Genomic DNA, 26,888 nt, shown 5'->3' with positions numbered 1-26,888 from the left:
TTCCATAATAAATCAAAAGGACCACTATAATGCAATAGAAAAACATCCCCCAGAGACTCCTCAAAGCTTTCTTCTGACTGATGGGAGTTCATTAGTTTCTTTTTGTTGAGAGAATCCAATGAATGCATAGACAGGCTCCTGATTCTTTCCAAATGAATACGTTTTAACCGCAGCCATAATTTCCCAGATAAGCACGAGCGTATTCTAGTTGCATCAGTTGTGTCATTGTGCTCAATCTCATAATGAAACGTGGCAGATTCAGCCATATGTGTCATACTTGCATCTGTCACTGTTAGGAAAAAAATATCCTGTAGATCTCAAGTACAAGAGGGTCACATTTAGTTGAAAAAGTACAGCCACAATTTAAAAAGGAGAAAAAAAAATTACATGTATGGATAAGAAAGGTTTGCAGAGAGAAGACGAAGAATTGCGGTGTCACTATTAATCATTTTCCACTAGAGTCCTGGAAGCGTGTAAAATGTTTAGACTTAATGCATGTCTATGATTTCTTGCAAAGCTTGGAAGATAAAAATATGTCACACAGAGGCAACGTAATATTACTGGAAATGCGACTGTAGTTATCGCCAGGACATAGTTACTGCTGGTTCTGCATGCATAGTATTTTTACAAAGAATAAAAAAGCTACAAAGGCATATTCTCAAAGGGACAATTTAATTGTAATCGGGTTCGCTTGCTAATAGGATGTATGACCTATTTCTAGTAAATCTGTATATCTATTATACAGAACTGCTGACTCACCACAAACCAAATGATTTATGTTTAATATGGGGTTGCATTTATAAAAAGAGAAAAAAAAAGGAAAAAAAAAAAAGAATTCCAAGATTGGCATGCTATCTTTATCCATTATAGTGTATATAATTTTGTTAGATAAAGTGGGGAAGGATTAGAACCCCTGTCAGATTTGTATTGCTGTCTGCACATCCCCATTGGGTAGAGTTACCCATCTGTTTGTCCCGAAGACCATTTTTATTAAGAGAGAAAGTGAGGACAAATCCCAAATTTTAGAGTCGTCATCAGAAAAAGAGGTGAGAGGAAATCTTCCAGTGGAGACCTCTGTTCTAATGACAACTATCTAAGGAGATTTTCCCTCATTTTGTAGAGATTTCCTCTTACTTCCTGTTGCATCTCTGGGACAGGAAATAAAGGTTAATCTCCTCAACAGGACAAAGGCTGCAAAAAATAAAAAATGTTTGTTGTTGAAAAAATATGTGAACTGTTTATTTTCCTGTCAAAAGATATGTAAAATGTTTAGGTGCTCTCTTCACTCACCCCCATCAAACTGCCCAGCCAGGAAGACGATTTCCTGTACCCGCTGCCTGCTTTTTACAATATCATCACACTGCTAATTGAAACAGTGACAACCTGGTTATGCAGTGTGTTTGAATCTCTGTCAAGATCGATGGCACAACTATCAGCCCATCCTCGCATGCCAAGGTTCTAGGTGTAATCCTTTAGGCCTCCATCCAATCACTGTCCAAATCTTGCCACCTCAACCTCCGCAACATCTCCAAAATACACCCCCTTTCTAACCAATAACACCACAAAACTCCTAACCCACCCCCTGGTCACCTCTTGCCTCTCCACTACTGCAACTCCTTTCTCATTGGCTTACCTTTACATACGCTATCACGCCTTTGGTCCATCATGGGTGCTGCTGCCAGGCTCATTCACCTCACCAACCACTGTGTGTCTGCTACTCCTTTCTGTCAGTCCCTCTATTGGCTTCTGTTCACCCAACAAATTAAATTCAAATCACTAACAACAACTTACAAAGCCATCCACAACTAAGTCCCCACCTACATCACTAGCCAAGTCTCAAAATACCAACATAATCGTTCTCTTCGTTCCTTCCAAGACCTTCTGCTCTCTAGCTCCCTCTTCACCTCCTCCCATGCTTGCCTCCAGGACTTTTCCAGAGCCACTCCCATCTTATGGAATTCCCTTCCCCAATCTGTCCGATTATCTCCTACTCTGTTTGCTTTTAGAGGATCCCTGAAAACCCTCCTCTTCAGAGAAGCATATCCTGCCTCTACCTAACAACTGTACTTTTATTTTCTCCATAAGCTCATCCCCCACAGTTATTACCTGTTTTATTACTTGACCCTCCCTTCTAGATTGTAAGCTCTAATGAGCAGGGCCCTCTGATTTCTCCCGTATTGAATTGTATTGTAACTGTACTGTCTGCCCTCATGCTGTAAAGTGCTGCTCAAACTGTTGGCACTATATAAACCCTGTATAATAATAATAATAATAATAATAATAAATAAAACACTAATGGGCAGATTTGTTAAAAAGAGGTGCACACAGAATCTGGTGTAACAAATCATCCTCTAGGTTTTATTGTCAACGCTTAATTGAATAAGCTGAAGTTAGAAGCTGATTGGTTATTATGCACAGCTGCACCAGATTCTGCGTGTACCAGTTTTAGTAAATCTACCCCTTCACGTACATATATTTTAACAGTGTATTTAGCTGGTTTCCTATGGCTGGCGTGTAGATGAGAAATATTTAAATGGCCAATTGTATGCCTTACAACACAACTGCAGACAAAATGCATGTATGAATGGATAGGGCCTAAGTACCGCGTGGGGACCCTCCATCTAAACAATCCCAATGTGGGCAGGTGACAGGTGGATTGCGAACATGGTCCCCATATTAACAATCATGTGTTTTTCCCCACAGCTGCAGAGTGTGCAGGCACACACTCAACCAATCCTAACCTGCAGAGACAGCCCCCCGCCCCACAGCTGCTCATTAGTTGCCTCCAAAATAGCTTGGGCAGGTTAGAGCTCTTGACTGAACACATCCGAGCTCTTCCACTGACTGCAGTGCTCACCTCCACACCGGTCCTCCCCTCTGATCCATCCAAGGCAGGTAATATCATGTGAGAGGAGAGCCGGTGGGGATCAGCGACAGAACATGCAGCTCTGCCATGACAGCTTCTCTGAGCCACTCTTCATAAGGAAAGAACTTTTGTGCCTTTCTGACCACCCAGAACTATACCTTCCTAACCTCTCTGCACCATGCCCTCTTGACCTACCTGAACCATGCTCTCCTGACCCCCCCAGTACCGTGCCCTCCTGAACCCCCTGCACCATACCCTCCTGACATCCCTGTACTCTGCCCTCCTGAGTCCTCAGTATCATACCCTCCTAACCCGCCAATACCATACCCTCCTGACCACCCCTGTACTCTGCCCTCCTGAGCCCCCAGTACCGTGCCATTTTGCCCCCCAATACTGTGCCCTCCTGAACCCCCTGCACCGTACCCTCCTGATCCCCCCTGCACCATGCCCTCCTAACCCCTCAGTACTGTACCCTCTTAACCCCCCTGTACTGGGCCCTCCTGATCCCCTGTCCTCTGTCCTACTGATTTCTATACACTCCTCTTCATACTGCTGACCTCTTCTCTTTATCCTATTGACCTCTGTACACTATCCTACCTACTAATGAGCTTGGTACACTGCCCTACATACTACTGACCCCAGGAAACTGCCCTACCTACTACTGACCTCTGAACACTGCCCAACATCCTACTAACCTCTGTACACTGCCCTACCTACTACTAATCTCTGTACACTCCCCAATATCCTACTGATCTCTGTTCTCTGCCCTACCTACTACTGACCTCAGTACACTACCCTATATATTATTGACCTCTGTACACTGTCCTACATACCTACTGATCTTGGTACACTGCCCTACCTACTACTTACACTGGCCAAAAATCAGAGCAGATAGTCAGACCTGAAACTAGTTGAAAAAATTAGCCTGCAGTACCAGATGTTCTGCTTTCATGGTGAAATTCAGCATCAGCCTTGTGGGGTTGACCATGTATTGCCCAGAGATGAAAGAAAATTGTGAATGAAAGTAAATGCCAATTTTCTTACTGGAGCTAAATTTTAAGGTAGGCTAGATTTATATCTACAGTGATATTAGTTTTGATATGATTTTTCTAAGTTTCTTTATGCCATCTTTGCTTTTTATTGGAGGTTTGCTAGTTAATTTCTTTTTTTTTTTTTTAAGGGTGTGGCACCTTGGTGATCTTTGATCTCTTCCATGTTGTCCAGGTAGATCTTCACCTCCCAAAGGTTGCCTACCCCTGCTCTAGACATGCTGAAGACTTGTAATGGGGCAGTCTTTTCTTTGGCACAGTGGTGCATCACTCCAAGGCACACTAAAGCCTGTTTTTCAAGAGGTTGATTTTTCTCAACTCGGATGTTCAAGGAAAAAACTTGAATTTTTAAAATTGCATTTACACACATCCCTTGAGCATTTACTTGCATTTACAACATTTATATGCTTTTTGTGGTTTACATGAATCATAAGCATTTTCTATTTAGAACCAGAAATTCATGTAGGTAAAACACATTGTACATAAAAAATATCTAGTCATTAATCATGTGCAGTCAGGGGCAGACATACCAGTTATGTAGAGGCCCTCTGGGATCAAGTGGGAGCTGGGATTCATATGTGAGAACCCTAACAAACTTATATAAAATCAAATATTTTTACTTGTATCATTAAAATTCTTAGATGTTAAAGGTAACACATATGTTACATGCTGTTCCTTATACAGTATCTCACAAAAGTAAGTACACCCCTCACATTTTTGTAAATATTTTATTATATCTTTTCATGTTACAACACTGAAGAAATGACACTTTGCTACAAAGTAAATTATTGAGTGTACAGCTTGTATAACAGTGTAAATTTGCTATCACCTCAAAATAACTCAACACACAGCCATTAATGTCTAAACTGCTGGCAACAAAAGTGAGTACACCCCTAAGTGAAAATGTCCAAATTGGGCCCAATTAGACATTTTCCCTCCCCGATGTCATGTGACTCGTTAGTGATACAAGGTCACAGGTGTGAATGAGGAGCAGGTGTGTTAAATTTGGTGTTATCTCTCTCACTCTCCCATACTAGTCACTGGAAGTTCAACATGTCACCTCATGGCAAAGAACTCTCTGAGGATATGAAAAAAGAATTGTTGCTCTCCATAAAGATGGCCTAGGCTATAAGAAGATTGCCCAGACTCTGAAACTGAGCTGCAGCACAGTGGCCAAAACCATACCGTGGTTTAACAGGACATGTTTCACTCAGAACAGGCCTTGTCATGGTCGACCAAAGGAGTTGAATGCACGTGCTCAACATCATATTCAGAGGTCGGCTTGGGGAAATAGACTTTTCAGTGCTGCCAGCATTGCTGCAGAGGTTGAAGGGGTGGGGGGTCAGTCTGTTAGTGCTCAGATCATAGGCCGCACGCTGCATCAAATTGTTCTGCATGGCTGTTGTCCCAGAAGGAAGCCTCTTCTAAAGATGATGCACAAGAAAGCCCGCAAACAGTTTGCTGCAGACAAGCAGACTAAGGACATGGATTACTGGAACCATGTCCTGTGGTCTGAGGAGACCAAGATAAACTTATTTGGTTCAGATGGTGTCAAGCGTGTGTGGCGGCAACCAGGTGAGGAGTACAAAGACAAGTTTGTCTTGCCTACAGTCAAGCATGGTGGTGGGAGTGTCATGGTCTGGGGCTGCATGAGTGCTGCCAGCACTGGGGAGCTACAGTTCATTGAGGGAACCATGAATGGCAACATGTACTGTAACATACTGAAGCAGAGCATGATCCCCTCCCTTCAGAGACTGGGCCGCAGGGCAGTATTCCAACATGTTAACAACCCCAAACACACCTCCAAGATGACCACTGCCTTGCTAAAGAAGCTGAGGGTAAAGGTGATGGACTGGCCAAGCATGTCTCCACCTAAACCCTATTGAGCATCTGTGGGACATCCTCAAACGAAAGGTGGAGGTGCGCTAGGTCTCTAACATCCCCCAGCTCTGTGATGTCATCATGGAGGAGTGGAAGAGGACTCCAGTGGCAACCTGTGAAGCTCTGATGAACTCCATGCCCAAGTGGGTTAAGGCAGTGCTGGAAAATAATGATGGCCACACAAAATATTGCCACTTTGGGCCCAATTTGGACATTTTTACTTAGGGGTGTACTCACTTTTGTTGCCAGTGGTTTAGACATTAATGGCTGTGTGTTATTTTAAGGGGACAGCAAGTGTACACTGTTATACAAGCTGTACACTCACTACTTTACATTGTAGCAAAGTGTAATTTCTTCAGTGTTGTAACATGAAAAGATATAATAAAATATTTACAAAAATGTGAGGGGTGTACTCACTTTTGTGAGATACTGTACATATGAGCTTCCTATACAACAATTCAACCCAGATACCCCAATAAATCTGGTTAACTGCATTTAGTTAGTTCACCATTGCAGACTTCCATTGTTTAATTCAGGTAAGTATCAGGATATCAAGAATTCAATACATTTCTTGGGTCAGCGTCTGCTGCTTTAGGATAGATTGGGGGATAATGAAGCAGGATGGCGTTCCCAGTGATAAATATATCCAATCATCCAACATGTTAACCACAGAGGAGGGGCATCATAAACCAACTGATCAGATAACAACATAGACCAGAAGTGGCCTCATATAACACTACTGATATTAAGTGGATGATTTAGACCCCACATATCTATAATTAAAGCCAAACCATCAACATAACGTCTTGTTTCTATGTTGGTCTGTCTTGTGATGTAGACCTGAACATAGCTTACTTTTGTCTAATCTATATACAGTACTGTATATAAGGACCCATGCACACCACAATGGTACTGCAGAAGTTGGTCTCCAGCACAGATTAATTTCAAAATTGCTGTGGACCAATGCGGGAGGCTCTGATGCGTGGGCTGCAAGCTATTAGTGAGAACATTAGCTTATCACTGAGATAAAATGCTGCTGGCTCCTGGCTTTTCAATTGCGCAATAGAGTTCTGAGTGCTCTGTAGCACAACATAATCACTGTGCTTTCTGTGAGGTCATCAGTATTCCATGTGAGTGCCTCTGGCCATAGAACAGAGCAGAGCTGATCCCCCTTTGCCTGCCTCTCCCTGCAGCAACAGATCACAGCAACAGTGATTTATTGCTTCCTAATGACAGAGAGCAGTACATCACCATTATTAGTGATCTATTGCAACAAAGGTGAACATAGGGCCGAATCAGGTCTTACTCACCTTATCCACCTCTCCCCATGAATAAAAAAGGGAAAAAAATTGTTGAAAAAAGTTAGCAAGCAAATTCAAATAGAAAAAGAAAAAAGAAAATACTTCCCTTCCCCATTAGCTCCAAATTACCACACTAGATGATCAAGGTGACTCCAGATGCACTTATTGCATAAACATTAGACATAAGGATCATTTTAAATTTTTGCATAGCATTGCTTATCTTCAGGAAATAATCCAATTCCTATTTTAAGACTACCTTAACTAAAAAGTAAACTAATTCCAAAAATGTTTTTTTTTTGTTTTTTTTTAAGTATGTGACCTGTGTGGCTGCTGCTGCGCTAGGAAAGACTTTTGAAGACATTGAAGACACTGAATCTTACAGATCCAGCTGTGGTACACAGATCATAGAGAGTTGCTTGATCGGCATTTCTTCCATTCACCCACAACTACTCAATTCAAAGAACACCTTTGTGAAAAGAATGCACAATGTTTTTTTTTTTCCATTGAAAAGGTGCGAAGTGAGTGACCCACTATGATCTTTGTACTACAGCTTTATCTTTACTTTTCAGAGTCGGAAGTTCAGCACTTACAGCTGAATGAAACTATTCTTTTTACCCTTAGCAGCAGCCACAAAAACAAACTTAATTAGTGGTCATTTAATTTTACAGTGTAATTGTTCAAAAATAGTTTTTGGCCAAAGTTCAGCTAATTTAATGAAAGAGAGAAAAAGGTCAAACGAAAAAGAGAGTAGTGGGTGAAGGCATATACAATCTAAGTGGAATTGATCTAAGTAGAACTGAATTACTAGTATTGGCTAAAGGATTAAAATAGGCATCAAAACGCAATCTAAATAAGTTCGATTTATATGTGGATATCCAAAAATATACAAGATAATTGAATATGAAAAAATACATGTTGAACAAAACTATTGTGACTAATGTAGAAAATTGAGATAGGATTGATACAGCTTGAAGAATTCTCCATAGTAACTTAAGAAACAAATCCTTATTTAACTCCCCTGTTCATAACAACCAACATATAGAAGTTTTTAACAAAATGGTGACACAAGAGGTAGATAAACTTAAAATTAAAAGAATGAAAGATCCGCAAGATATTAGAAAAGGAATCAAAGAATTGAAAGATAATAACAATGTGGAGGTACAATTGTGGTTTTATCAAAAGAATACTACAACAATGAACTTCAAGGACAACTGAATGATCAGAATACCTATATAAAACTGAGAGGAAATCCCACTAGAGAATATAAAAGTGAATTATAGGAGTTGATACTAAAAGGAAGCAAAAAGAATATATTAACCAAAAAGGAGGAAAAATATCTCCTACCAGATACATGCAGGGTGCCTAGTATTTACACAATACCAAAGCTCCATAAGGATCAGAAGAATCCGACGGGACGGCCAATAATAAATCATATACATTCTATAAATGCAAGATTAGGGGAATATGTGGACAATTTTTTGCAACCATTAGTTCCATCAACACCAGCTTATCTAAGGGACACCAAGCACTTGATTCAGGAATTGAATAACATTGAAATCAGGTCAGATCAAAAATATTTGTTAGCCACAGCAGACGTCTTGTCTTTGTATACAAGCATAGGCCATCAGGAGGCCATACAAGCCTCAAGATGGGCCATAGATAGATATAGCAATATCATTTCTAAACAGAAAAGATTTATTTTAAGATGTTTGGCATTTGGTTTACAATACAATTATTTTTGGTATAACTTTATAGGCAACTTAATGGTATTGCAATGGGTGCTAAATATACCCTATGTGTGGCTAATATTTTTCTGGCCAAATGGGAGGAATATGCGGTGCGCTCAAATACCCCCCCCCCCCCCCCCCCCCCACAATTGATAATGTATCGAAGATTTATAGATGATTGTATAATATTATGGAATGGGGATGAAAATACTCTAACGGAATTTTTGGGAAAACTGAATGACAATCAAAAAAATACCAAGCTTACCTATGAAATCAGTAACACATCTATACATTTCCTGGATCTGACTATACAATTAAATAAGAATGGATTCCTAACAAAAACTTTTTTTAAACCAGTCGAGAGGAATAGTTATATCCCTGTGGGCAGCTGTCACTTTGATCCCTGGCTGATTAACATTCCGAAAGGGCATCTAAAAAGTCTAAGAAGAAATTGCACTGATAAAAGCACTTTTTTGGAACAAGCTAATATTATTGGAAGGAGATTTGTTCAAAAAAGGTATAATATTGATTTTATAGAAGATAAAATCAAGGAGGTTTCGGAGCTCTCAAGGGAAGAATTAATTAGAGACAAACAAAAGAAAACCACACAGTACCAAGAGATTCCTATGATTCTGGATTATAATATTCAGCATAGGCAAATCGAGCATATATTTAAAAAGCATTGGTCACTACTTTTAGCGGATCACCAATTATGTAGTATTTTACCAGAGAAACCAAAATTTGTTTATAGAAAGGTACCAACTTTAAGGGATTTAATAGCGAAAAATGTTTTCGACCCTCCAAAAATCTCATAGGGGTTCACATTTTTTTCAAGCAAAGGGTTTCTTTCCATGTAAAAGATGCTATGCTTGTAGAAATACAAAGCAACATGGTCAAAAATGCATCAATTTCACATCTACCAGTAAAAACAAAGATTTTGTGCCATGTAGAACTGAGGGGGTGGTGTATGTATTACAATGTCCGTGCTCCCTACAGTGTGTGTGAAGAACAAAACGCCCTATGTGGAAACGCATTCAGGAGCACATACAGAATATTGAAAAAGGTTTTCCAAAACACAGTGTGTCACGCCATTTTGCTCTATATCATGACAAAAACCCTGCGGTTTTGAAATTTCGGGCCATTGAAAAATATAAACCGCACTGTCGGGGTAGTAATAAAGTGAGAGAATTAAGTAAAAATGAATCAAAATGGATTTTTGAAATGGGGACTCTTGCACCTTTTGACTTAAATATAGATTTTGATTTAAATTGTTTTATTTCGGATTTTTAATTTATCTCTTGACATTTGCTTCTCCAAAACAAGTTCTAATATTTTAAAATATTTTAAATAATTTTATTATATATTTTTAAAATATTTTTGTCAAAAAATTATTTTAGCGTTTTTTTTAAGCATCTTTCTACCTCATACACATCCATTTACCTTTAGTTCATTAGAGGATGATTATGTACAGATGTAATTCCATTGGTTCACCACTGGAGGGAGTTCCTAGGTTATATCTGGTTACTTCATGTATTTAAATGGGTAGGTTAGAGTTTCAATTATATTTTTAAGTATATGTTTTATTGTAAAGATTATGTATCTATATGTATTAAATTGTTACTTTGTATGGATATTATCTTGTTTGAATGTAGTGCAGAACGCATATAGCGGCATGATGATGCATTACACTCCCTGGTCACTATGGCAACTGGCATGCACACTAAAAAAACGAAGCAAGGTCGTCACATGGTCACACTTGAAAAAGTCACGTGTCTAGAATGAAAGCAGTCGGGAGGAGCCAGTGACGAGCAGTGCTGTGTGTACACTGTTGGCGTGTGAGGTGATCCCAGCTGTTAGCTGTATGCAACTGACCTTACCATATGCGATTTATTCTGCTTAAAAGTGTGAGTGAAGTTTACCCTTATTTTATAGGGAATATATATTATACTACCTGTGCAATGGTCTCTTTTTTTGTTGTGTCATACTGCGGAAGTTCTTTGAAAGCCAGAAGCCAGCCCATGCTAATGAGCAGCTGAATATATGAGCAAGCCATCTATCACTGGGGATTACTCTTTGAAACCTGTCTATATTCATCAATCACCAAAGACGTTATATTTCTTCACAGCGGTATGCTGTCCTATTGAGATATCTGTGCACTGTGGTACATTACACGAATATATCTCATCTTTCTTTCTTTCTTTTTTATTTTTTATTGTGTTCAATAATTTATTATCACATTGATATTTAGTTATAGGATTTTGTTATGGTGAAGGATGTTATGTTATTTATAATAGGCTCCTTTTGATTATTTTGCACATGATTCACTGTTTAATCATAAGGAGGTTACACCGTGTTATATTGGGAGGTTAATATTAGCGCATTATACATTCCGAAAATAAACAACACTTTTTGTGTGATATCAGTTCACATACACAATAAATGCAGCTATATTATTTGGTCATCTTCTAGTAGAAAACATACAGGGTAATACGGAGTATTACCAGGAAGGCAGACTTTTTAAGATATAATAGTATAAAAATATAAATTTATTGGGAATTACAAATATATAAAAGAATAATATCAAGGAATGACAATAGTAACATATATGCATCTATAATTATTGTGCAGTGAGCCCTTGTATGTCTACGCGTTTCACCATTAGGCTTCCTCAGGACACGGCCAAGGTTCACAGAGGAGACAGAGAAGAGAGTATGTCTCTCTATCTAAAATGAGATATAATGTCATTAGACACACATAACTAACACATAAACAGACTGTTCACGATAAAAATTATGTGCTGAGCAACTGCGAGCACCAGGACGAACATCAAATTAGTACCTTATTTTAAAATGCAAAATCATGTACATCATGATAGGGCGAGAGAGACTTCAATCAGAAGTTAGCTGAAATTAGAGCAAATGCAACCAGGGTCAACACAGAGAATATGTATTAAGGCTAGAGAGTGTCGGCTTTGTAAAAAGTAAAACTTACTCTATTAAGTATAGCTGAATATATACGCAGGGGCATGTAGAAAGTATTCTTGGTTATAGGAGCAGCCATCAAACAGGAAAGGGCCATCAACAGGAAGGGCCATCAACGGATATACCGCATTAAATCCTGGATTTATTATCAGCAATGCTGGTGGCTATGAAAAGCCCAAACGCCACATCGCTGTATCTATAAACATACAGTAATAAAATCAACTGAATATAGAAATAGTACTAGCATATACATAGCTTGATGCAACAAGGGCCAAATGATGGCGTGTAGCCAAGTACTTACATTAAGGATGCGAGTAACACAGCGTGCCCCTGGGAGACAGCAATCCACAGCACACAGGGCAGGCATCAATCAGACATTATATCTCACTTTAGATAGCAAGACATGCTCTCTTCTCTGTCTCGTCTGTGAACCTTGGCCGTGTCATGAGGAAGCCTAATGGCAAAACGCGTAGACATACAAGGGCTCACTGCACAATAATTATAGATGCATATATGTTACTATTGTCATTCCTTGACATTATTCTTTTATATATTTGTAATTCTCAATAAATTTATATTTTTATACTATTATATCTTCTCTATTGTTTCTCAGCCTAAAAAGTCCGCCTTCCTGGTAATACTCAGTATTACCCTGTATGTATTCTTTATGATTTATGGACGTGGCTCATTTTTTGATGCACTTTTTTCTGTGTCATCTTCTAGTATTTGTCACTTATTTATTTATGTATGCTGATTGGAGAAAAGCCAATGTAGCACCAATATTTAAAAAGGGCCCAAAAAACATCCCTGGGAATTACAGACCAGTTAGCCTAACATCAATAGTATGTAAAGTCTTGGAGGGGATGATAAGGGACTATATACAAGATTTTAGTAATAAGAATGATATCATTAGCAGTAATCAGCATGGATTCATGAAGAATCGTTCTTGCCAAACCAATCTATTAACCTTCTATGAGGAGGTGAGTTGCCATCTAGATAAAGGAAGGCCCGTAGACGTGGTGTATCTGGATTTTGCAAAAGCATTTGACACAGTTCCCCATAAACGTTTACTGTACAAAATAAGGTGCGTTGGCATGGACCATAGGGTGAGTACATGGATTGAAAACTGGCTACAAGGGCGTGTTCAGAGGGTGGTGATAAATGGGGAGTACTCAGAATGGTCAGGGGTGGGTAGTGGGGTCCCCCAGGGTTCTGTGCTGGGACCAATCCTATTTAATTTGTTCATAAATGACCTGGAGGATGGGATAAACAGTTCCATCTCTGTATTTGCAGACGATACTAAGCTAAGCAGGGCAATAACTTCTCCGCAGGATGTGGAAATCTTGCAAAAAGACCTGAACAAATTAATGGGGTGGGCGACTACATGGCAAATGAGGTTCAATGTAGAAAAATGTAAAATAATGCATTTGGGTGTCAAAAATATGAATGCAATCTATACACTGGGGGGAGAACCTCTGGGGGAATCTAGGATGGAAAAGGACTTGGGGGTCCTAGTGGATGATAGGCTCAGCAACGGCATGCAATGCCAAGCTGCTGCTAATAAAGCAAACAGAATATTGGCATGCATTAAAAGGGGGATCAACTGCAGAGATAAAACGATAATTCTCCCGCTCTACAAGACTCTGGTCCGCCCGCACCTGGAGTATGCTGTCCAGTTCTGGGCACCAGTCCTCAGGAGGGACGTACTGGAAATGGAGCGAGTACAAAGAAGGGCAACAAAGCTAATAAAGGGTCTGGAGGATCTTAGTTATGAGGAAAGGTTGCGAGCACTGAACTTATTCTCTCTGGAGAAGAGACGCTTGAGAGGGGATATGATTTCAATTTACAAATACTGTACTGGTGACCCCACAATAGGGATAAAACTTTTTCGCAGAAAAGAGTTTAATAAGACTCGTGGCCACTCATTGCAATTAGAGGAAAAGAGGTTTAACCTTAAACTACGTAGAGGGTTCTTTACTGTAAGAGCGGCAAGGATGTGGAATTCCCTTCCACAGGCGGTGGTCTCAGCGGGGAGCATTGATAGCTTCAAGAAACTATTAGATAATCACCTGAATGACCGCAATATACAGGGATATGTAATGTAATACTGACACATAATCACACACATAGGTTGGACTTGATGGACTTGTGTCTTTTTTCAACCTCACCTACTATGTAACTATGTAACTATGTAACTATGTAATTTATGTACTAGTTCATATCAGCGCTTTAGTACACTTTTTACTTTATTGTTTCAAAGAGAGAAAAAGCTTTTCTAAACTGAAAGGTAATCTTTGACCTTGGGCTTTACCATTCCTCTACATTATGTAAAAAATTGACGTATGCTCTCGAGACATTGACCATTTTATTTTGGAGTGAATATCTGGGGTTACACTAATTATATAAACGTAGCATTAGTAATTATTACTGGAAAACATGTCTTATGCCCCATACACACGGTCGGATTTTCCGATGGAAAATGTGTGATAGGACCTTGTTGTCGGAAATTCCGACCGTGTGTGGGCTCCATCGGACTTTTTCCATTGGGTTTTCCGACACACAAAGTTTGAGAGCAAGCTATAAAATTTTCCGACAACAAAATCCATTGTCGGAATTTCTGATCGTGTGTACACAAATCCGACGCACAAAGTGCTATGCATGCTCAGAATAAATAAAGAGACGAAAGTTATTGGCTACTGCCCGTTTATAGTCCCGACGTACGTGTTTTACGTCACCGCGTTCAGAACGATCTGATTTTCCGACAACTTTGTGCGACCCCGTGTAAGCAAGACAAGTTTGAGCCAACATCCGTCGGAAAAAAATCCATGGATTTTGTTGTCGGAATGCCTGATCAATGTCCGACCGTGTGATCGGGGCATAACAGTTAATTTTAACACAGCTACACCCAGAGTTAGAAAGCTTGCCCCCTGCCAGTAGAGAAGGACCCTTTGGGGTTGATTTACTAACCTCAAATAGACTGTGCACTTTGCAAAGTGCAGTTGCCCTCTGCAAGTGCAGTTGCACCAGAGCTTAGTAAATTAGCAGAAGCTCTGCTGACTTCCATCACCCAATCATGTGCAAGCAAAAATGCTGTTTTGTTTTTTATTTTAATTGCACGTGATTGGGTATTCTTTGCAAAGTGAAGCTTGCCTAATTTCCTAAGCTCTGGAGCAACTGCACTTTGCAAAGTGCACAGTCTACTTGCCTTTAGTAAATCAACCTCTCTGTTTCCTAGCCATGGTCTCTCTGCAGAGGTCTGACACTGCTCTTGCTGGGCCAAACCTATAGCTCTGCAATCAGCAAATCGTATGGTCCCTGCTGTTTGGAAGAGCTCTAGCTCTGAGCATGTGAGATCAATGTGGAGACCACTGCTTCCATACAGATAGCAAGCGTCCTCTCTGCAGCATGATGGCAGGGGACAGGCTTTTCCACTAAGGAAGTAGGTGCTTTCTAAAGGAATTAAACTAGGGGCTGGGATTCAATTTGTGTGCATCTTAGCTTAGAGGAGCAGTAAGGATCGGCGGTAGGCTGTGTTGTGAGAGCGGGCACTTGTTCATTGGAGTATATGGTATCAGCTACCAGGAGAAGGGAAGATCGTCACACTGCAGTCTGATTGCTGTCTGATTAAACTGGTTTTATGTAGGGGCCGACCGATTATCAGCGTGGCCGATTATCGGCAGCCGATATTCACTTTTTTTGAAGGATCGTATCGGTAACAAACTTACTGATATTACTGATATTGCTTCAAGTGGTTGTACTGGGGTGATGCCTGGTACCGTTCTTTAGAGCGGACAGTCAGCTTTCTTGTAATAACAACTAATGTGGAACAGAAGCCACTAATGCGGAACAGAAGCTACTAATACAGAACAGAAGCCACACCGATTGCTTTGTTCGGGTCTCAGATCTAGTAACCCAGAAGCAATGTTATGACATCACTTTCCAGATTACTCTCATCCTAAATGCGCCAGTTTTAAAAAAATAGAGAGTATTAAAAAATGCAGGTCTTGGAGTTTTGAATACTTTTAAGTGCAGTGGACGGGTTTGGGGTCTTATAGACCCCAGATCCCTCCATAAAGAGTGCCTATTACTGTCACAAGGGATGTTTACATTCCTTGTGACAGCAAAAGAAAAGTGCTAAAAAAAAAAAGGGGCGGACAACACTCTAAAGGGTGGCAGTCCCTGGGAATAGTGATGTATGTAGGTGAGGACGTCTTGAAGGGTTGCTGGAAAAAATTAAGGTGAAGTGAGGTGATATGTGAAAATTTTTTTTAAAAATGTAAAATTAAAATAGAAATAAAATAAATAAATAATTAAATAAATATATATGTAAAATTGAGAGTGTAATCAAAAAAGGCAGGGTGATGCACCTGTGATAGTGCTGATGTCAGTGAAAAGCAAAAACATGAATCAAAAGTGGGAAAATTATGTGTGCAAACCAAATTATGTGTGCAAACCAAATCCAAAAAAAAAAAAGGGTGAAATGAAATGAAATGAAATATTCCCAGGGACCGCCACCCTTTGGGGTGTTGTCATGTGGGGGTTCTGTGTGCGCCAGATCCTGCCACAGCTCACGGAAAAGATGCCCTTCGGGGAGCCTCCATCTCTCATTGTTGCCCTTCCATTGCATGGTAGTTGTGAGTATTTTTATAACCAGGGTTTATCCCCAGTTACATTTTTCCAATTCTCTTTAAAAGCATTGACCTTGAAACCCAATATGTTCTATTTCAGATATACACATTGTTGCTCCTGAAGAGTGGAAATAAATACTCCACGAAAGGCGTAGAGCCTTTGTATATGCAATGTGTAATACCAATGTAACACAGATATACCGTATATACTCGAGTATAAGTCGAGATTTTCAGCCCTTTTTTTTGGGCTGAAAGTGCCCCCCTCGACTTATACTCGAGTCACCACCATCTGCCTACATGATCAGCGTGTCATGCAGGCAGACGGCGACCAGCGTGTGCTATTACTATTCGGCGGCCATTCACTATTCAAAAGCCGCGCCTCCTCCTTGTCTGTGATAGGCAGAAAACTCCATTTCCCAGCAGTCAGTGTACAGCCTATCACGGACATTCTCTCATCCTCATCCGTGGTATGAGGATGAGAGAATGTCTGTGATAGGCTGAGCGCTGACTGCTGGGAAATGGAGTTTTCTGCCTATCACGGACGAGAAGGAGGCGCGGCTTTTGAACAGTGAATGGCCGCCGAATAGTTATAGCACACGCTGATTGTTGCAGAGCGGCACACAGAGGCATGCACAGGACACAGGTAGGATGCACACATACACAGGACACAGACACATGCACATATACACAGGACACATACACAGGACACAGGTACAGGACACAGGTACAGGACACATGCACAGGACACATGCACATATACACAGGACACATGCACATATACACAGGACACATGACACATGCACATATACATAGGACACATGTCACATGCACATATACACAGGACACATGCACAGGACACAGGGAGGTATTCAGCTGCAGATGGGCATTGTTGACCCTCTTTTTCCACTTACAGTAGCTGCTGCATTTCTCACCCTCGTCTTATACTCGGGTCAATAAGTTTTTCCCATTTTTTTATGGTAAATTAGGCCCTCGACTTATACTCGGATCGACCAATACTCGGGTATATACGGTATGTAATATAGATGAATTACCATGACCCATGTACCAATTTGTATGGAATCTTTTTATACAATAAATATACAATTTCTTGACCCCTCACTATTGACTGCGCACTTCATTTAAAGTCCCGCCTTTTCCCCTTTATTCATACCATAACACATCCATCCATTCATACTGATTTTTTATGCCTGTTAAACCCAATTTCCTTATTTTTGGGCTATTCCAGCTGGTGAGTGTTTGTCCGAAAGTTGGTGATGGACTGTACTTTGGTGATTTAATCACTGAGGTGGAAATAAGAAGTTTTTCACAAAGTCTGCTGGAAAGGGTTAAAGAGGAAGTGGGCTTATATTCACCAAATAGAAACTTTGTAATTTATGTTACTCACAGAGACTATCATTTGCAGTAAATATTTTAATTGTTTTGACGCATATTGATATTGGTTTGCATGTTGTTAAACTAACGCTGTATTTAAAGCAGAGTTCCACCCAAAAATGGAACTTCCGCTCTCCGGAATCCTGCCCCCCATTCAGTGTCACATTTGGCACCTTTCAGGAGGGAGGGGGGAGCATACACCTGTCTAATACAGGCATTTGCTCCCACTTCCGACGAAAGATCGTCTCAGAATCTGTGGTGATCTACGCCATGTCTGGCCCCTACTCCATCCCCCCCCCGCTGTCTTCTGGGAGATATACAGGTCCCAGAAGACAGCAAGGACCACTCAGAATGTGCATTGCGACTCGTGCATGCGCAGCAAGGAACCAGGCTGTGAAGCCGCAAGGCTTCACTTCCTGATTCCCTTACTAGCAATGCCAGCACCTCCACCCGGAACTGAGGGATGGGTCAGCCCTGGACAGGTAAGTGTCCTTATTTGAAAAAGCCAGCAGCTGCAGTATTTGTAGTTGCTGACTTTTAATTTTTTTTCTCTGCTTTAATCAGTTTTAGCCTGTTGCACATTTGTTTGAGGGGGCATCTAATACGACTGCTGGTATCACTTATTGTAATTTATTAATTTTTTTTTTTGTTTGGGGGGGGGGTTTCATTAAGCACAGAATGTGAATTTTTGACTCAATGTTCATTAAAGGTGAAGTACAGCCAAAGCTTGTTTGGCTTTACTTCTCCTGTGGATCACAGAAGTTCAGTTCGTTCTGCACGGCTGTGACCCATTTTCAGCAGACCATGACATCACAGAGCCGGTCCAGACTCGGGCAAGATCGCGACAATGAAGTCGGGATCCACCTACATGCCTGGATCGGCACCTGGCTCAGACTCATCGAGCCACTGAGAGCCTGAGCAGGCCGCTCCCGCCCACTCCACAGCTCAGCGCTCCATTGAGCGAGGGGGGGGGGGGGGGCAGAGCAGACAGCAGTGACTGACAGTCACCAGCTCTCTGCTTGGGGAGCTCTGAGAACCAAGAGATCACAGGTGTTAGAACCAGCGGGGAACAGAAGCAGCATCCACCTAGGTGAGTATAATTCTGAATAAGAAACCCCATACTTATTTATTAATGCAGGATATCATGCATTACCATCCATTCCCAAAAGTCCTAGTAATTTTTTTTACCGCAAATAAAATAAATATATTGTTTTTTTTCTCTGCATTGCTATACAGGACAGTAATGTGAACATGAATCAACTATTGACATGTTATAATATGTAGTAGCAGTATCATTTCTTAAAAAAAGCTGTGCATTTTAATGTTAAAAAGCAACCTTTAAAGTATTACTAAGCCCCCAACAGTAAAATCAGTCTGTATATCCAGTATAGATCCATTGAGCCTGTCTTCTCTGATTCTCCCCTTCTTCCACTGTTCTCTAACCATCTCCTGATAAGGCTGAGTCTTTGTAGTCACTCTGCACATGCTCAGTTTGATGTGTATTGCTAGAGAGTTTTTTTTTCTTTCTTGGGAGAGTGTATGTGATCAGCACAGGGCCAAGCAGCACTGTCCAGACAGAGGGTCAGGGGGCCTGCAGCCTCATAGGACAGTCAGAGTAGAATGAAAACTCCTCCTGCAAGCTTTAACCAGATACTGATAGAAATTACAAGACTGCTATATACTGGTATTTAGCAGTTTCTATTTACTAAAACAATTGCATTTCCATGTTCTCTGTACTGTGGGAGACCAGATATAGTGAATGTAGGCTCCTGGGTTTAGTAACATTTTAAACTCCAGGCTAGTGTCTATGCCTTGGCTAAGGTGATGCCATCATTCTGCTGCGGGTAGGGGGGAAGCATTTACTCTCCTCTATTGATTACACTGCAACACTGTATCTTTTCAGTCTGAAGGTGAGCGGCTGCAGCTGGAGCTGATCTGTGTGAGACGTTTGTGAACATAGCCAAGAACTGTGCAGGGACCAGGATTTACATGACTGTCATCTCTGAGCCAGCATCTCAGTCCAGGAAAAACATGGTGACCCTGGATGATGCCTGATCACAGATGGCACCATTGTTCTGGAGAGAATAACAGTTGAAGACATTGCCAGAGGGAGTATTGTGATCTCTGTGAGAGGCAATACATATTTGTATTACTTAGCATGCATGCGCTTAACATGAAACAAAACTAAAAATTGAATTTTGATTAAATAAAATCTGGGAGGTTAAATGACTCTCAGTTCCAGCCTATACAGTCGCTCCTATCTTCAAGTACTGCTATTATTTTTCTTTATGGCTCTTTACATATAGCTGTCTAACCTGAATCTATTGGGCCTCAAAACAGTATTAAATGCAAATAAACATGATCATTGCTTTCTAATGCACAATTCTGTAGCAAACTAAAGCCTTGTACACACGAGCCGAATGTCAGACGCATCGTCCGGGACGGCCTGACATTCATTTCATGTGTACGGCAGTTGGGCCGACAGAAGCAAGCCGACTTCTATCGAAGGGGCATGACCGAAAAAGGTCTGCCGATCAGCAGGGAGAACACTGTACTAACATCAGGTAGTTAGTACAGTGGCTCCTCCTAAGCTCTTCAGATTTTTTTTTTTTATGTTCAGACCGCTGGGTTGACCGAAAATAAAACTCACAGGAGTTAATTTACTTAAATGGATGCACTCAGAATCTGGTGCAGCTGTGCATGGCAGCCAATCAGTTTCTAACTTCAGCTTGTTCAATTAAGCTTTGGCGATAAAACCTGGAGGCAGATTAGTTTCTATACAGAGCTGAACCAGATTATGCACTCTACATGTTATAGTAAATAACCCCCACAGTGTATACCAGGCTTAAGGGGTAGAGATACTAAAGGCAATTAGACTGTGCACTCTGCACAATCACTGTTGCTCCAGAGATTGGTAAATCGGGCAAAGCTTCACTTTACAAGTAATACCCAATCACATGCAAGTAAAATTTAAAAAAAAAAACAGCATTTTTACTTGCACATGATTGGATGATGGAAGCCAGCAGAGCTTCCCCTCATTTACTAAGCTCTGGAGCAACTGCACTTGCAGTAGTAAATCAAGCCTTACAAGTAGTCCAGTTATCGCTCCTTATATAACCTCATATATTTACCTGGGGGGGGGGGTTGGGGGAGAGAGAGGTAAAATAGGAGGTTGGGCTGCAGTTTTAAGGCCCCCTTAGCCTCTAACAGAGCAGATGGAGGGGGGGGGTTGTAAAAATGTTGAGGTCACAATGCTTTGCTTCACAGCCTCTGCAAAAAATATTCCCCCATCAAATTTGGCAGGTATTACCACTGCCAAACCCATTCAAGTAAATGGGGCCATGCCGCAGCCACCATACAAACATGTGCATGGCATATGGTTTCAGTGCCGTTGGGTGGGCTTTTAAGAGTTAAAAGAGGTGGTAAGGAGGCCTGTCAGCTGCTCTCTAAAAAAAGTAATACACCAAGGATTGCTTTTCAGAGGGGTGGCAAGGGCTGCTACCAATAAAAGGGCTTGTTTACACCGGTGGGAGATCTTGCTGCCCTTCTGAAAAACGATTTGTGATGGATTTCTTTTCAGAGGGTGGTAAACAGGTGGCTGGGAGGCGACGTATCACCTTCTCACAGTCAGTTTTAATCCTGAAAAGCCTGCACCACTGAATAGCCCCATTTACTTGATTGGGTCACGTTCCTTGGTATTGCCTGCGGAACCCAACAGGGGTATAATATTTGTGGCATCTGCAAAGTATCACACCCACAGCATGTGTGCAACCCCCTCCAGGCACTGTTTTAGGTTAGGGGAGGTGGTTGGGGCAGTAAAACTGGGGCTCAACTGCCTATTTTTAACACCCATCTGGTGGACGACCCCCCCCCAAATGAATGCTTAGGGTTTAGGATCTACTTTAATAATTATATTGCCCTCCATCCAAACTTATAAAGTTAACCTCTGTTTCAGGAAAATTTACATGTATCGAAGTTAAGTTTCACCTGGAGCGCCAAATGGGATATTACTTGATACAGATGTACATCCCCAGCTTGCTTATTGTCATTTTGTCTTGGGTATCATTTTGGATCAACATGGATGCTGCACCTGCTAGAGTTGCTTTAGGAATCACAACTGTCCTAACAATGACGACACAAAGCTCTGGATCGAGAGCTTCCCTTCCAAAGGTAAGGCTAGAGCTTTCCTTTCTATATAATTAATACACATGATCATTATTAAGGTGTTACTTATTAAGGACTGCTGCCAAAAATGTAGCCATCTTTCCACTGTTTCGTATAGTCATTTTGTGTTTGCAAAAGTTTAAGCTATTCGAGATTTTTTTGGACAGACGTCCATACAAAAATATATTTTGTGTTGGCAACCCCATCTGTGCCTCAGTGATATCTGTTTTTATTCTGGATTTTAAAAGTAAAAATACATTTTCTTTACAAAACAATGTGAACCAATTAGATTGAAGCTTTCACCATTTTACAAAAAGACAGACATTTTTTTTTTGCACTTTGATCATTGCTTTTTGCCTTATTAAATGCATAGTATAAAGATGAAACGTGTAATCATTAGTAATTTACAAGAGTAGCATAAAATATGCAGGTGACATTTTTATGTTCTATGTAACTATATAATGTAATTGGAACACTAATGCAATCTAAGTGTTCTTTTTAAAGGTATTAATACTTTTTGCCACTAATGAATATTCATATTTATTTGAATGGCAGTAGTAACATTTTCAGATGGTTTTATTTTCTGGCTACATATAGTTTTATCAGATTGTTCTTTTTTTGGCACTGGAATGTGGGCACTAGTAACTGTGTCTGTAAACATTTTAGCCCCACTTGCACTGTAAGGTTCCTTTGTTAACTCCATTGCTGTTTATGTATGTAGTGATTCACAGGCTGCCCAGGTTGGAAAGTGGTTACCTTTAAGCCAGCACTTTCTTGGCTTTTCTGGGCTCTGCTCACTACCCTGTGCTGCTGATAAAAGGGGGGAGGGCTCTGCTCGGTAGCTCTCTCTTCCGCATTAGGAATACAAAGGAAGGACTGCTGCACCATGTGGTTCTGCTGGAGCATGTGGCCCCTTCTGGGACACCCTGCTGTGATTCTCCGCAGAACCAGGGCTATGCCTGTGATGGAGTTAAGCTAAATGGACTTTTCTCTTGGGCAAAGTATTGCCTGGGCAGCCTGCATTGGTTAGTTCAAGAGGATGATCTGTGTTATATGTGTGCTGCATTATGGACTGTACTGCTCCAAGTCTTCAGTAAAGTTACTGCTAACCGTTAAAAGCCTGGTCTGAAGTTACTCAAAGGGGTGCATTAAGGTATATGGCGTTTCTAGAAGCCAGTAGCAGTACCTGGTGTGTATGGCATGTTCTCCGGTAGTGAGGGGGTCGGGGATAGCAGTCAGTTCTCCAAAAGCAATTGGGGAAGACGAAGACCCCATGGACCTAGTTGCATGGTACAGGAGAGCTGAAAGAGTTAATCAAGTACACGCATGAGGTCCACACTTAGTGCACGTCGGGACCACATTATATCACTGGGAGTGAGGTGGCAGAAAGCTGAACTGGTGGAATGGAACATTGGCTCACTGGTGTCCCCTCTTAAATTCTATATTTAGAAGTTGTATGTTGTTACACAGCTGCACACAGTGAACGGGGGTTCATCCTTAATATTGATTTTTACATCAATGCGGCCCCACCTGATGAGTGCATACACCGGAAGGGGAGGAGGAGAGACGAAAGGCATGGCCAAGGTGGCCCTGCCCCAAATTTTTGCCACTTCTACCACCAAACAAGGTAAGTTCAGATCTTCATTGGTTAATTTAGTGTAAGGGATGAGGTTAGGGGTTAGGATAGAGTAAAGCCTAGTACACACCATAAGAAAATCAGACAAACGATCGTCGGTTTTTCCAAGAAGGTACATATTATGATGTAACCGAGAATGATTTTAACTTACACAAAAATTCTCAACAGACAAAGGCAAACGTAGGCAAATATAGCTACTTATTAGGTTCTGGGTGAGTCTTTGCTTCCGATTATGCGTGGTATTTTCTATTCGATTATGTCCGTACGATTACTGTACACATTGAACGAAAATCGGACATTGTGTTCACTCATGATAAACATTTTCTAGCTTGCACCTTCATTTTTTTCATCCAAACAGTTATAATGAGCTATCAAAAGCAATATACTAATGAACAGATAATCAACGAATCCTTCCTCTTATGGCAATATACATCTGAATTTCTATCGTGTGTACTGACCTTTACGGTCAAGCTTTAGCAGTTATCACCTCCTCCCCAGCATATACTTTTTTACTTGGCCCCCCTGCTCCTTCATTCGGGAGCTAAAGTTATCAAGAACTTTAGGGTACTGGACTCTGGGTTAATTAGTCCATAGTCCTCCGTAAGCGGCAAGTCAGTGCCCAACAGCACTGGTCTCTCACTAAGGCCCGGAAACAAATCATGTGATTTACAATACAAACCAGCTGGCTCAGCTTGTCATTGTACCTTGCACAGAGCAGAGCTGCCTTTGACTGTTAAAGCTGAACTCTGGGATTAGCAAGTGCAAGATGCATGTTTATTTAAATCTTTGTGTGTTTCCTCCAGATCTGTGCAGTAATCCAGTGTGAAACCTATCTTTTGTGCAGTAGCTTCCTGTAATAAAGACCAATTACTGCTGCTGTGTCTTCTTGTGCAGGGTGACTGGTCTTGTCTCCGCCCCCTCCTGTAGTTTTCTTCTAGAAGCTTGTAATAGGTGGAGCTGTTGGGTCCCTTTCAAAGCTCTGCTCTCCACACAGGCTATGTGCAGCACAGTGATGATGTTACTGCTACTATTATAAAGTTATGTCTGGGTTTGCAAATGCATTTGGTGCACATAAAGTGGATTTATGTTCATTGTGGCTGTTTAGCAATATATTTAAATTTATGTTTTTTGCCTGGAGTTCAGCATTAAAATAAAACACAGACAGAAAAAGGTGATATATGATCGTTTTAAAAACGTTTTTCAAAATATTATAAGTTGTTGAGAGTTAAATACTTTAAGAAAAAAAAAATCTATTTAACAGCCTGTAGCAAAAAAAAAAAAAAGATTTCAATAGCAAATTAGTTATAGAGTTATACTTACTCAAGTTAATTAACTGGTGCATATTTTTGGTCTGGCCATCTAGGTTTAATTACCTATTGTCACAAAGGGTGAATCAAAAGAAAAAAAACTTGTTGCACCGCTGTATGTTTTTCAAGTAATTAAAAAAAAAAGATTTTAATAGAAAATTAGTTATAGAGTTATACTTACTCAAGTTAATTAATTGGTGCATATTTTTGGCCTGGCCATCTAGTTTTAATGACCTATTGTCACAAAGGGTGAATCAAAAGAAAAAAAAAACTTGTTGCACCGCTGTATGTTAAGCCTCATACACACTAGTGTTTTTTTTCCCTTCAACCCAGCAGGGCTGAACAAAAAAAAACTGACACCTCAGGAGGAGCTGCTGTACTAACTATCCAAAGTTAGTACAGCGATCTCCCCTGCTGTTCTATTGTGTTTTGACCGCCCGCCAGAAAACCACTCTGGTCAGTACTTTCAGCTATCGGCTGAGAGCGCTGATCGGGAGCTGATCGGCAGACCTTTTTCGGTCAAGCCCCTTAGAGAGAAGCTGCCCGAGTGGCCGGCTTCAGTCGGATCGAATCCAGTACACACGGGCCAAATGTCAGTTGGTTTTTGTTGAACTGGCCGATAACTTCCTACATTCGGCCCGTGTGTACTCGGCTTTTGTGCGGTTTATGAATGGCACTGGATAAACAGCTGTCGCTTGGCCAATCCACTGGGTGCTTGCTGTGTACCCATTCATCTCTATGATGCCACTGTATGTAATCAATACATTAACCCCCATTCATTTTCTCCTTCCCTAGTATATTTATGGCACTATTCTCAAGCTCCATGTTTAACCCCATCAATACTGGCATGTTTCTTCATTTCCAAAAATGTGGCAAAAAAATTAAATCACTTTGGGGTGTCTACTTTGATTAATAAAAAGGTCATTTTGTGGGTTTTCAAACTATTCTGGCATTTTTATTTTACCAGAAAGTAAGACAAACTTGTTTTTTTTTATCCTTTTTATAGTAAATAAATAAATAAAACCCACCAAAAGAAAGCTCTGTTTAAAAAAAAAAAAAAAGACACAAAACTAATTTGGTTATAACGTTACATAACAGAGTAATTGTCAGTCAAACTATCACAGCCTTAAAAACTGAAAAATGGCCTGGTAATGAAGGGGTATTACAAGCTGGTATCCAAGTGGTTAAGTACCCCTGGCATTGTTGTAGTTATTCCCAGCTCCTACCACTATTATATTTTGCTGGTCTGCATGTAATGGGGAAACATACTGTAAATAAATACATGTGAAATTAACAAAAGAATATTTTTATTGATTGTCTATCATTGCATGAATTAATGGCATAGAGTTACTATAAAACAGGTTTCATCATTGTGGTCTTCCAAGATTGGTTGTTTGAATATATAGGTAGTGTATCCTACATTGGACAGTCTGATACAATTAGGATTGTTGTATGGATGAGCATTAAGTATGCTGCAATACACTCTGCATGGCCTCTTCCTAAACCTCTGATTATGGCGCTCTAGGGTTCAAGTTCAGTTGTCCCATTATGAAGATGCATTTCCTTCCTCTGCAAAGTTGCTCCTTCTATATTTAAATGCTGTTGTCTGATAATAATAGAACACACTAGACAGCTAGTGACCCGGGGGCTTGGGAAGAATGTATATATCAAACGCTCATCTGGCTTGCAATAAGAATAACTGCAGGATATGACTCGCACAGGTGAAAAAAAAAATAAAATAAAAGCAGAGTGCGTGTATAGAAGAGGATACCTGCTGCATCTTTTTTTAGGTATTGCTTCTTGCATCCAGAGTCAGTTGTCATGGAAACTGGTCTTATCAGATTGCTAATGGGCCAATCAGAGGTATCTCCAAACAAATCTCATCACTTGTATACCTAATCTGTCAATCCAGTGCAACATTCAAGCTTTTTTAATATGCTGTATCAGGATATTGTG

General features: G+C 40.6%; 1 protein-coding gene across 3 annotated transcripts in view; it reads left to right on the top strand.

The window, feature by feature from the left end:
- Positions 1-26,888, top strand: part of GLRA2 (glycine receptor alpha 2) — a 275,863-nt gene that overhangs the window by 77,487 nt on the left and 171,488 nt on the right. For all 3 annotated transcript variants that reach the window (XM_073616951.1, XM_073616953.1, XM_073616950.1), the window contains one exon: positions 21,781-21,995. In XM_073616951.1, coding sequence (XP_073473052.1) covers positions 21,781-21,995 — 215 coding nt within the window. The remainder of the gene's footprint in view (positions 1-21,780; positions 21,996-26,888) is intronic.

Source organism: Aquarana catesbeiana, linkage group LG02, assembly GCF_042186555.1.
Source record: "Aquarana catesbeiana isolate 2022-GZ linkage group LG02, ASM4218655v1, whole genome shotgun sequence".
Classification (NCBI taxonomy): Eukaryota; Metazoa; Chordata; class Amphibia; order Anura; family Ranidae; genus Aquarana; species Aquarana catesbeiana.
The sequence above is the reverse complement of the archived record's forward strand: the minus strand, read 5'-3'. Positions and strand labels throughout refer to the sequence as shown.